At 44.3% G+C, this 13,659-nt stretch overlaps 1 protein-coding gene across 3 annotated transcripts in view; it reads left to right on the plus strand.

Moving 5' to 3' along the window:
* LOC126535661 (nuclear exosome regulator NRDE2) overlaps window positions 1-13,659 on the plus strand; it is a 331,490-nt gene that overhangs the window by 96,963 nt on the left and 220,868 nt on the right. For all 3 annotated transcript variants that reach the window (XM_055073175.2, XM_055073176.2, XM_055073177.2), the window contains one exon: window positions 1,748-1,959. In XM_055073175.2, coding sequence (XP_054929150.2) covers window positions 1,748-1,959 — 212 coding nt within the window. The remainder of the gene's footprint in view (window positions 1-1,747; window positions 1,960-13,659) is intronic.

Consider the following 13,659-nt stretch of genomic DNA (forward strand, 5'->3'; position numbering starts at 1 on the left):
GATCCCTGTCGCGTACCAGCGCCGACTTCTTCGTGTCACGTTTGATAGCACGAACAATGTCTAATTTTTCTTCTACGCTGAGCACCCAGTGCCTTTTTTATCCGAGCTTTGGCATGACAGGAGTCCTTGTTTGCACGATGCCACAACGCTCTCTGGCATGGTTTTTTATTCTATGGCACAGCGCTGAATGATGTTGATGTTGATGTGGCTTCACGCGCAAATGCACATGGCGCTTGGAGGCCGTTGTTCTGATCTCTGAGGCTTGTTGTTCTGCTGGGCCGCCCGATGGAGACAGCACACCTCCTTGTTTGCACGACGAAAAGTGGAAACACTGTGTGTTAACTGATATGTACGCAATAAGCTGGTACAGTTTATGCGGATACAAAACACACTATGTTCAATGGCTGCTGAGTCGGGGATTTGACTTAACTACTTTTAAAATGAAACTACTGTTTAGGTGAGTACTGTTTAACGAGGTTTTACTCTATCTCCACATACGGCACAGCTATATCTGTGCAATGGTTCTCAGCTGAGCTGGTTGGCTCATACCTTCAGGAAAACCAGCAGGCACCTATTTGTGTCATCTTCTTTCCGTCCTGTCAAAGTAAGTCTTCGCTGATTCCCCTGAAAACTATCTGTTTTACAGTGAAGCTGTTAGCCTCTAGTTGGTTGGGATTTTTTCGCGGCTTGCTCACCCCCCCCCCAAGAAAAGTGGCAGCTGGTAAAGGTGTTTGTGGTTGAGTTTTCATGTAACAGAATTATGTTTTCCTCATATATTCTAATTACAGTCTGATGCTATCATGTCTGCAGGTTGTGTGTGAGCCATACTTCATGAATTTTGTGACACAGTTTACTTTGAGAAATTCAATTAGTTCAATAATGCACTTGCGCCAGGCAGAGGACGTGCTAGAATGAGGATGTATGCTGCAGCTCTGCACATGTGTGTGCGTGTGTGTCGAATGTGTGCACACAATGTCCTTGATGTGTGGGCGCTCTGCCAGTTGCACCTGTTACACAGTGTGTGCTGCGACCTCAATCAACATTATGGCAAACACTGTCCAACAACAGTACCACCACGGCAGCTTGAAAAAGGGTTTGTGTTTGAGTTTCGGCATAACAGAATTATGTTTTCTCATATATTCGAATTAAAATTTGATGCTATCATGTCTGTAGGTTGTATTTAAGTTGTACTTTATGAATTTTGTGACAAAGTTTACTTTGGGAAATTCAGTTAGTTCAATAACGCACTTGCACCAGACAGAGTGCCTACAAGAATGAGGATGAATGAGGATGGACCTCTAACGGAAGCTGAAAAAGAGCTTTGTCTTTCAGTTTCCACATAGCAGAATTATGTTTTCTTGTACGATCGTATTACAAACCGAAGCTGTCACGTCCGCAGCTTGTGCGCAAATCATACTTCACTCATTTTCTGGTGCAGCTTACTTCTAAACATTAATTTAGTTCAATAAGGCCATCTGCCAAGTGTACTCGGCTGACAGGCTAAAAGAGTGAGGGTGTATGCTGCACTTCTGCACATGTGCATGCACGTGATGTATGTCACTTGTCTAACATTGTCTAATGTCAGTTGGGATGGTGGTACTTGTCTAACGTCTGCACCAGCTTCGCTGTACATCGACTTTCACAAGGTGGAACGGAGGCAGATTTTTTTGGCCATTGCCTAACTACCTCTCTTGCACTTGCATACAACGACCACAGTTTGCATGTATCTTGCATGTATGTGTGGCAGGGGTCATCAAAAGAAGATTCACCGCTACTGGCACCGCAAGGCCTTCCCACCTTCCTGCGTGGCCAATGTTGCCCAGCCACGGCTTCCCTTCACCCACAGTGAGCACAACCTGGTCTACGTCCCCGTGTGTGACTTTCTCCCAAGTCGGGCTGGGAATGGTGACGTTGACCCGCTGCGCATCCATGATGCCTCCACCCGTAGCTACCTGCAAGGTAAATGGTTCCTTTGAGCAAAGGACCCCCATAGAGGGTGTCCTAGGAAGTCTGGTAATGTGTTGCTTAGAAATTGAATTTGTTGCACCTCCAGCACACGGTAGGCGTAATTGCCCGAAACATCGAGCACCCAAGGAGTTAAAGGAGGGCTAACACATATTTTTAAGATTGTAGAAACTGTACGGTCGAACTCGACTATATCGAACCCATTTACATCGAATTATTCTGTATATCGAACAATTTCTGAACATGGTATAGTTACAATAAGTATATATTGCAAAAATTAAGCTTACATCAAACAAAAATAGCAGCGACTCCTGATATATTGAATGACAAGCAGCACAAAAGTGCCCCCAGAAGTTTACTTTCCCTCGCGGCGGCGTGGCTTCATTCAAACACTCTTCCTACCGTGACCGCGCTGTGTCAGGTGAGCCGTCGACACCCCTCTGCAAAAAATGATCCTCGCCCGCCCGCAGCAGTTGCTCCGACAGCCAATCAGAGGCTCTCGTGCCCCCGTCGTGCAAGATGGTGCATGTGTGAGTTGTCTCGCTGGTTTTCTGGTTAATTGTGTTTGCGCCTTGTGGGCCTTCTCCCGCAGTGTTGCTGTGATGAAGTGGCAGAATTAGCTTTTTGCCGTGAAGCTTTAAATCATAAATTGGGTCGAATGCGGTGAGAAGTCGGATGACCTTGCAGTGTGCAAGATTCTGAGGAGCACTCTCGGCACGATCTTGAAGGGGGAGATTAGGGCTGAAGCGGACAAACTCGCAACCTGGTGCCCGTGGAACCCGACGCGTACGCATGGCTGTGTACAAGTGTTTCATCCGAAATTGCTTCAGATGTGCCGGCTTCCATGTGCCCGGTGATGATTGTCAATTCTGATGAGTGCGATGAAGTCATTGCCGGTGTTGCCGAAGTATGGACTGAGCTGTTTGAATTTCCGGAAGCCGTTGGCGAGCCAACAGTCGACGAATTTGTGAGTGCAGATGATGGTGTCGCGACCACAGGAGAACCCAAAAACGAAGACTACATTGCCGACATGGTACTGAGCACAAGTGAAAATGGGCACAATGAGGAAAGCAGCGACGGTCCTTTGCCCACGTCCTCTGAGGTGATTGGTGCACTCGCACTAGTCTGGTGCTTCTGCGCGAATGTGGAAGGTTGGGGCTTCAGCTGCTCCGACTCTTTAGACAATAGAGTTTTAGATTAGGGGATGCAAGCAACTTGCGTACACAAAAACTAGGGGTCATGGTACTGCACATGCGCAGACCCCTACGTTTGGGTGTGCACATGCGCAGTACTGTCGCCCCTAGTTCTTCTTGCGTACACAAGCCGCTTGCATCCCCTAATCTAAAGCTGTCTAATGTGGAGAAGTGCATTCATCGCAAAAAGAAATTGCCCAAGCATAAGAAAATACAGGACTATTTCATGTGAAACTAAGCTAGTTTCATCAATAATGTGATTTTATAAATGGTATGTGTTTTTAGGATGTCCAATTCTTTAGCAGGCTCATATTGAATTATGCCCTATATCGAACTGATAGGCATTTTTTTTTTGCAAGTTTGATATAGCCAGGTTCGACTGTACTGCATGCTTCTTGCCCGCAGAAGGGTTACATCTTTAAAGTAGGAAGGTTCAAAAATGATCAAATTGAGAAAAAGCAAGACTATCTGCAGAACACATGCACATGGTAGGGTTCTTGATCATTTTTTTAAACATTGTTTGATCCCATGTGCATATGGAATGGCTGGAATAATGGCATACTGTGTATGTACACGGCACTCTTTATTTTTTTTTTTTTTCATGTAGATCTGTTCGAAGTAGTGTTCTTCTCTTTCTTGGTGTCTGTGTTTGTTGAGCTCTTGTTTAAGCAAAACAAAGCTGTATACAGGAATGCAAGCAGTACACAAATGTTGGTTTGCACTGTGGCCTTTCAGCAATATGTGTTCTTGTTTTGGCGCCCATTCTGTTGAAGGGGCGCAGTGACACCTTTTAACAAAGCTGTGACGTGACTTTGTCATTGAAGGGTGCAGCTTCATGAATCTCCTTCAATGAGAAGAATTTAATGGAATACTGCAAGAAAATTATTGTCCTTTTTTTTAATTTCTGCGTTTGATAGCGGTTTACCTAGTAATTACCACATGGAGCTTAAATTGTTTGAAAGTACAGTAAACAATTAATTGTGTTTCCTTTTAATGCAACCACTTCAATATGTGCACAAAGTGCAGTGTGCTTTCAGATGGGAAAAACTGTCATATTTACTGGCGTAAGGCTTGCACTTTTGCTTTTTAGGATTTCTTGTAGGATGCAGGCCTCACACGAGGCATGCTTACGGGTACTCACTGAAGCCTTGAACTGCACTCAGACTGCTATGAAAAAATAACACAACTACCAGCAAACGACTATGAACACTTCTATTCAGTTATCCTTGCTGCATCCGCTACCCTTGTCGCTTAAGAAGCTTGCCTTGTCTGCATTCTGGCAAAGCTGACCATTCTGTGTACCGTCTATTAATGTTGAAAATCAATGAATGTCAGATTAAACGGACATCGCACGGACACAGCTAAACAGCTTCCCAAAGCCATCGCCAAGCATTTCAACCAACCAGGTCATAACTTTCATGAACTTAAACTACATCTTACAGTCAAATTTCCGTTCTGAACGAGAAAGAAAACACAGAGAATCGTACCTTATCCATAATTTCAAGACAATGCAACCATAGGTATAAACATTTTAAGGGGAGCTTTAGAATCTATTCGCTATGCTAAATTTCATGCTATAGGCGCTTAGAGTTTTTTTTTTTCTTTTTCGTTCTTTTTTCTCTTTTTTTCCTTTGTTATTTATTTATTCCATTTCAGTATTTTCTTTAAATTTGTTTTTTTCACGAGCACAGGTTTCTGTCGCTCCTTCTGTTATTTCTTGCAGAGAGACGATAGCTCACGACTACCAATAGAACAGGTGATAGAGGGCCGCTGTGCACGCTGTTGACACGCTGGCTGACACACGGCCGTTGACACGTGATTGACAGACGGCCGTGTCCCATTTGGATCAGCACCTACTACACGCTTTTAGTAGGTGCTGATCCAAATGCGCCGCCATTCCGTGCTGCAGGCAGCATTATGTGGACATCATGTTTCACTTCGGCGGCATCTGGCGTCACCCACCAACTCGATTTCATCTCGGTTTTCCATCGCCCTCTTAAGACACCACGCAATAGGAAAACAACAAAACATGTCTCGAGCCGCCGGAGCGCCATTAGCTTGACGCGTGTCGACGTCCCATGCCGCAATGATTTATTTATTTATTTATTTATTTATTTATTTATTTATTTATTATTACCCTCAGGGCTTACAAGAAGCATTATAGAGGGGAGGGGCATTAGAATATCAGTACATATAAAATAGATACAAGGAGAAGTGAAGAACAGTTATACCGCAAGTAATATACAGCAACAACAAGTAAATAAGCACAAAAGTAACAAGGCAAAAATAAACACTTAAAAATCAAGTAACAAGAATATAAAAAACGAAAACATGGAATAATAGCAATGAAAGAAAACGATAGCAATAGGTGACAACGTGATATTGACGCAGTTTTGAAGTAGGCTTACAATTCGTTTGATAGTGCTCTGCGAAAACGGTCTGTATCAGTGATAGCGACTAGTGACGCAGGCAGGTGGTTCCACTCATGACATGTTCTCGGCAAGAACGAGTGTGAGTAGGTAACTGTGCGCTGCGCAGGTACATGAACTTTGAAGCGATGATCGATACGTGCGGAGACATAAGATGCTGGTGTAATGTACCGGGACTTGAGCTCGTGGTTATGATAGTAGATTTTATGATAGAGCGAAAGACGAGATAATTTTCTTCGGGAAGAGAGAAGGGGAATGTCAAGAGCAAGTTTCATGTTAGTAACGCTAGAAGTACGGTGATAATTGTTAAGAATGAAGCGGACCGATCGATTTTGGACACTTTCAAGGATATTTATTAGAGTAGCATGGCCAGGGTCCCATATCGAGCATGCGTATTCGAGGTTAGGCCTGACATAAGTGACGTAGAGTTGTTGTTTTAGTTTCGGTGGAGCTAAAGAAAAGTTACGTCTGAGATAGCCTAGCATGCGGTTAGCTTTCGACGTGATGTATTCGATGTGTCTTTTCCATGAAAGATTGTTAGCAATATACACACCGAGATATTTGTAAAAAAGTACTGGGTCAAGGGGAGTATCATTAAGTATGTAGGCGGGGCAAGCTGACTGGTTACGGGAAATTCTCATTGTTTTGCATTTAGAAGTGTTTAGTTCCATTAGCCAATGCTTGCACCATGCTGCAGTGTTACTGAGATCATCCTGGAGTGTTAAAGTATCGTTAGTGCTTTCAATCTTGCGGTATATAACACAGTCGTCAGCAAATAGACAAATGGAACTTGCAATTTGGTTAGGAAGATCGTTGATATAAATTAAGAAAAGTAAGGGTGCCAAAACAGAGCCTTGAGGTACCCCTGAACCGACCGGAACTTCAGGAGAATCATTATCATTAATGCTTACATATTGTGTACGGTTAGAAAGAAACTCTCGAATCCAGTTGAAGACCAGGGGATCAATATTTAGCTGGCCGAGTTTTAGTAGGAGTAAGTGGTGGTTAACTCTGTCGAAGGCTTTTGCAAAATCTAAAAATAAACAGTCTACTATAAAGCCAGCGTCTAGGAAAGTATGGAGATCGCTACAAAATGTTAATAACTGCGTTTCGCATGAGAAGGACTTACGGAACCCATGTTGACTGCTATGGAAAAACTGGTTTGATTCCAAAAAGTTGACAAGATGAGAGAAAATTATGTGTTCAAATATTTTACATGGTACTGATGTCAAGGAAATAGGTCTGTAGTTGTATGGGTTATGGGTGTCGCCTGACTTGTGAAGTGGAATCACCTTTCCTTTTTTCCAGTCTCTGGGCAAGGAGCTATTGTTCAGAGATTTTGTAAATATCAAGTTTAATATGATGGAACTATATTCGGTAGTACCTTGCAAGAATTTGGACGTAATGCTATCAATACCGCACGAAGAGGATCTTTTTAGTTTGTTAATAATAGGGCAGATACCAGATGAGTCGAGTAAAATCGGTTCCATTGGAAAGAAACTAGGTGCTATGAATGGTGGAGAGCTGCCAGAGTGAGTGGGGCAAAATGAATGGGTGAAAGCGATGTTCAGTGTAGACGCGCAATAACGGCTTGGGATTATCTCACCTAATTCATTAGTAAGGGTTATACCTTGACTATCGCGGTTTTTCACGACGTTCCAAAAGCGTCTCGGATTCGTTCTGAGTAATGATGGAAGCGTGGTGTTATAGAAATTAAATTTAGTTTCTTTTAAAGCATTGGAGTAGAGTTTTGCTGCGATGGCATAAGCGGACCACTTGTCAGTAGTTGACGATTGTTTTGCAGCACGGAAAAGTCTGCCTTTTTTGTTAGATAGTCTTTTAAGGTGTCTGGTGTACCACGGCGCGTTAGATGATTGATAAACCTTTCTTAAGGGAATGTATTTATTTATTAGATGTAATGCTTTACCTTTAAATGATGCCCACAATTCTTCGACTGATGCGTCAGTGTAAGATATACAAAAACTGTCGAGGAAGGAAGAAAGATTGGTGTTGATAGCGTCAAAGTTAGCTTTATTATAATCTCTGGTAAGTTTAAAGCGCTTGTTCCTTTTAGCAGTTGGTACAGAGACAGAAAGATGTATCACGTCGTGATCGCTGAGCCCTGGCAGGTGAGTTATTGTTGATACAATTTCAGGTGATGACGTTAGTATCAAATCTAGTAAGGATGATGTCGTAGAAGTAACACGTGTAGGAAGGCGGACTAGTTGCGATAAGCTGAAATCCAAGCATGTGGCTAGGAAGCTACTAGTTTCAGCGGAAGCAGGTTCTGCAAGCGGACATAAATGAGACCATTGGATTGATGGAAAATTAAAATCACCTAGAAGAAAAACTGGTATACCGGGAAATCTGGCTGAAATCTGGCTTAGACAATCGTGAATTGCCTCGCAAAAAGAGCTGTTGGAGTTAGGCGGGCGGTAACAAATTCCAAAATCCATTTTTCTAAAAGCAATGGTTATACAACACCACACTATTTTTAAATTACATGGAATGTTCAAAAGAGTGCATTCAAAACATTCATTCACGGCAATGACGACACCGCCACCCGTTCTCTCAGCGCGGTCACGACGATATACGGTGAATCTTTTCTCGCACTGAAAAAGTTCACGGGTTGAAATTTTGTCAGATAGCCAAGTTTCAGTCAGCAATATTATATCAGCATCTGTATCATTAATTAAGGCACTTAGTTTGTCTCTTTTCGGGATAAGACTTCGAATATTTGTAAAAAGCACGGAAAGCACTGACGGGGTACCACCACCCCTCGCACTGTCCTAGCTAGCGGCAGAGTAGGCACGGCCTGAGCGGGTCGCCCTCGGGGAAAGAGCATCGGTACTTGGCGAAGTGGTGTCGGAGTGAAAGGAAGGCATCTCGCAGACGGAATTCTCGGAAGCATCATACATGTAACATTTTTTGTTTGCATATAGCCGTTTGTACCGCAGCTTAAAAGGCGTTTTTAGACCCAGGCCGAATTCCACCAGTTTTTTGCGAGCATGGCGAGTTGGTGCGGAGAAATCTTCAGTAATGCTGATGCCGGTACCCCGCAAGGCAGACCGCTTAGATAATAAGAGTTCTTTTGATTTGAAGCAAGAAAATTTAACAATGAGTGGTCGATCTTTGCCTGCTACATATCTGCCTATTCTGTGCGCACGTGCTATGTCTTTAGATGACATGTAAATGTCCAGCCTGTCACGGGCCATAGCAATAACTTTTTCTTCAGACTGGCGGGCGTTCTCATCTGAAGTGTCCGATATGCCGTGAAACAGCAGGTTGTCCCGTCGAGACCTATCTTCGGCCTCGTCAAGGCGGGCTCGTAGCTCAGCCGCCTCTTGTTCCACGCGGTTTAGCGATTGACGTGTGTTAGATAGTTCTTGCTGCAGATTTGGAAGATCGTTAATCCTATTTTCTACAGTTTGCAACCGCACGGTAATGTCGGTTACAATAGCAGAAACCGTCTCATGGGAAATCTTAAGATCCGCCATTGCCTGTGACATACTGGATTGGTTAGATTCGATCCGAATACAGCGCTCATTTGTCTCTTTGACCATCTGAATTAGTTCCGCCATGGCCTTGTCAGGCCCCGGATTTTCTTCAATGTCGCCACAAAGCAAAAGCAGCAAAGAACAGAAGGGTTTCAATAATGCTTCTGGGCACGGAAGCACAACCGCAAATCGGTCGTCTGTCTTGTAACATTTACAAGGTAGGAGAAGGTTATCACCAACCTGCACAACAAAAAAGATGCGCTGTGAGTCCTTCATTCCACTTGTGCCTCCGTGCCCACTAGCGTGGTAGCAAGCGGTGCGTGCTTTTAAACTGTCCGTTATCGCCCATGACGATGTCGCTGACGGTGGACAGCGTTGCTCGAGGTTCGGGCAAGGAATGACGTCAGAAGGTCCGGGCGCTCTGCTCTCTAACGCACGTGAAGATTCAGTGGCGGCGCAGTTGATAGCCAGGCGTGTCGATGTCGAGCAGCAACAGGGGATTTGGACAGCAGGAGGCGTTCGATGATCCGGGCCATTGCTTGAAAGGAGGCCCAGAAGCTGCACAACAAAAAAGATGCGCTGTGAGTCCTTCATTCCACTTGTGCCTCCGTGCCCACTGAGTGATGCTTTGCATTACGTAGATGTCAACAATAGTCGAGTCTGTCAAATTTTTTTTTACTTTGGTTCCTATGTTTTCCCTGTTAGTATGTGTTGATGTCCGTAGCACCACTTGAAAATTTTGGGACATATTGACCTACCTGCAGTAACAAAATTAATCGTTTAGGGCCGGCTCTCGATGTGCTGCCAACTGCAACTACAGATGCTGCCAACTGCAGATGCTAACATCACGTTGAATATGTATCTCTTTTTTTAATATGTAAGGAAACCTATTGAAAGATCATTTTTGCCCTAAAATGTGCAGTTATATTGAATCAGGGTTAGTTCAGCTGCACCAATTGGGCTGCAGGCCTACATTTGCTACTTGCTGTGCCAAGCTGTGCCAAAACTGTAAAAGTGCCTTAAATTATACCCGAGCTGCTCTAAGACATTGACTGTGAGCACCAGAGGTTCAGGGCAGTTTAATAGGTAAGTGGCAGCTAAGTAACCTAGGGTTCATTTACCTCATCCGTTGAATATTGCAGTCGTCAGGTATTGTGCCATTCCGCCCATACATTTCTCTTTACCCACGATCGATAACGCACGACCGTATTAGCAGGCCTACTAACTTGTATCTAGGTATGTTTTGTTGTGGGCTCATAGGGCTTTGCTGGCTCAGTCGCCTAGTGCCAGAAAATGCCTTAGCTAGTAGAGGTCTTGTCAGAAACTTTTTGGCTATGGGCTGGATCATAGAAACGCGAACAGAAATGACTAAAGTGTATAAACGTGTTTGTGCCGATCGAGACTGATAATGCAGGAAAAAACTCTCACTGGAAACTGATTGGGTTGATAATGTACTATGAAATACTAAGTTTGCCGTGGTTAGTAACGCATGTCTTGGCGATGCCGATAAGGGGATTCAGTAGAACGGTAACCACATTGAGTCATTCACATAGTGAGCGCCGAACCACATCCATGAGGAAACACCATCCTTGTAAATTAACAAAATCATTACTAATGGCGAAAAACATGTCAGTTTACAAAGAGAAATGATGTTTTGAATTATTAGGAGTATTCTTGCGGCATGCAAAGCAACCATCTAGCCAAATGCGAATGCCTCCTACTGTCATATTGGCGGGGCTGTCGTCATGGGGTCCCTTTCAATATGCAGTATGCAGAAGTTTCGTTAGCCTATCGTGGAGCTGTGTCGGAGAGCCTGAGCATTACCCAGGAGGAAAAAGAATAGAGTGAGAAAGCAACTGGCATGCGTCGTAGGTGTGTGACTGGAATTTCAGTTTGTGTTCAGGCACCATACTTCAGCGATAAGCAGTAGGCGGAAATGGGAATGTTGCTTCAAATAACTGTCTCATGCCCTTATGTGTTGAAATACTGAGATTCCTTCCTCAATTTATATGTCTGGTGTCGCGTGGAGACCCAAAATGCTGTTCGAGTTATCGCTTAGTTTTAACTATGTTAGCTAGAATAGAATAATCGGGACTTCTGTATCAGCTAAACCCTAGAAAGTGTAACATAGCGGCCTTCTGCCTCTGAAATTGGCTCTGTGAAGAAAGTAATTAATACAAAAAGAAGGGCTACAGTAAAAATCACAGTCACTTACTTCATTCATTGAATGTTGTGCTCCTAATAAGCTGCTCCAAATCTAAAATAGTATTCAGCTCCAAAAATGACCTTCTTTCCTCTGTTGATCTGCTCCAAATTCAAATACTCTGCTCCAAAACCACATATTTTTTGCTCCAAAGTTTGTACCAAAGGCTGTTCCAGCTGTCCACCCCTGTGGAATCTAAAAAGTATCTCTGGCACATTGCTAAAGTTGAAGGAAGTACAAGAAGGTCAATATTTTCCCAGCATAAGTGTCATATCTTTCTGATTTCTTTTTTATTTTTGATAGCATTTTATATGTGAACAATATTTAATGATGTATCCGCTGTCGTGCGTACCCGACTACGCCTTGGGCGCCGGAGAACCATGGAGCGAACCACACCAGCCCATACCTCGAATAACCTGTTTTTTATTAGCCGTGATGGGCATATATTTACAGGTGCATGTGTTAGCTGACGTGATAAGGTGCGTGCCTAGCGCCATCTAGGTTATATAAACACAACTGCTGAATACCACATTTTCCCCCCTCAAAAGGAGTTACTTAACAAATTAACAACTTGAAACACTACAAGCACTCAATGTTTATGACAGTCTTTAAACCAAGATGGTGGTCTTCTTTGCCTTGTCGAACGCCTCAGTTCCAGAACGTCCCTTTCATTTGGTGTCCGAACAGATGGCTGTTGGGGTGGGTCATGGTTTTCCTGCTGTGGCTCGCTAAACGGTGTTACGTTTTCAGGCAAACAGCTTCTTGCGACTGTAGGTGGTGTGACTGGTCGAGGTACCAGCCGATCCCGAATTCAAGTGCGGCCATCATTAAGCTTGTAGGTGTCATGGCCACATTGGTCAACAATGGGGAATGGGCTTGAGTAGCTCAAAGCGCCCTTAGGCAAATGACCTGGCAACCTGACTCAAACCGATTGACTCGTTCTTAATGGAGAATGCTTCGCAGCTCGTCGACGGTCAGTGTAGGACTTACTTGCTTGTTGCTTTTTGCTTTTGTGTTACACTGCTGTGGACGGCTTTCATTGCAGTGTGCGGGTATTGGAAAAACTGTTTACCTGGCCCTCTTACAAGATCAAGTTTTGTTGTGGTATGACTGCCGGGAAGAAGGACGGAAGGCTTCGCTCCTGTGGTGGCATGTGGCATAAAACGGTAGACTCCGAGGTAGTCTGTAACAGCTTCCTTCAAAGGCCGACGTTCCTGTTTGCAGACTTGAACATATCCTTTGAGTAGCCGATTAAACCTTGCTATTTGACCGTTGGCGGGTGGATGGTAGACTGCCGAACACGCATGGGCGATGCTGCTTTCCTTAAGAAAACTGTCAAACTCACAGGCTGTAAATTGAGGACCGTGGTCACTCACAATCTCGTCAGGATATCCTTCTCTGCTGAAGATGCTTCGCACAAAGGAGGTGACCGTTGCGGTAGTCACTACCGCCGAGAAACAAACCTCTGGCCACTTGCTGAAATAATCAATGGTTGTAATGGCAAATGGCAATCTGCAGGCAGATTGGAAAGAGGACCCACAATATTGATTCCTAGCTTTTGCCATAGTGCCGATGGGAATGCAACTGGCTGTAGGGGTGGTGTCACCAGTTTTGCAGACTTGTCAGCTGATTGGAATACCCCTCAAGATGCATTCAATTGTTCTACCTGCTTGCACATCGCAGGCCACCAGTATTGTTCACGTACTCGCTGCCTTATCATTGTTATCTCCGGATGGGACTCGTGGGCTTTGTCAGGGAGCCGTGCTATGAGGGACAAAGGTACAACGAATTTGTCTCCACGAAGCAGCAGGTCTCCAACGACTGAGAGCTCAGTCCGCACGCGGTAGAACGGAACTGCCTCGGGAGGCAACATCTTCACTGCAGACCATCCCGACATCACCCACTTTATAACCTGTTGAAGCAGAGGGTGCTGCATTGTTAGAACAACAAACTCCACATGAGTAACGCAAGTTGAGACAACACAAATGCTCTCCTCTGTCTCTTCCTCCTCCACATGACCTAGGAGGGGCTTCCCTGAAAGAGCATCAGCAACAGTATTCCTGTCACCCTTCTGGAATTCAATAGCAAAGTTGTATGCTATCAGCCTGGCATGCCACCTTGCAATCCGGAACAGACATCGACCTACTTTATTTGTACTCAGGAGTGTGACCAGAGCCTGGTGTTCGGTGCACAATGTGAATGGGCGACCCCACAGGTATACTCTCCAATGTTTGCATGCCCACAAACAAGCAAGGGCCTCCAGTTTCCCAATGGAGTGTTTCTGTTCCTGTGGGGCAAGCCTGCGAGAAGCAAAAACAATCGTTACAAGCTCATCATTTCTTGTTTGCTGTAACACCGCTCCCAAGCCAATG

The sequence above is a fragment of the Dermacentor andersoni genome, chromosome 7, assembly GCF_023375885.2.
Source record: "Dermacentor andersoni chromosome 7, qqDerAnde1_hic_scaffold, whole genome shotgun sequence".
Taxonomy (NCBI): Eukaryota; Metazoa; Arthropoda; class Arachnida; order Ixodida; family Ixodidae; genus Dermacentor; species Dermacentor andersoni.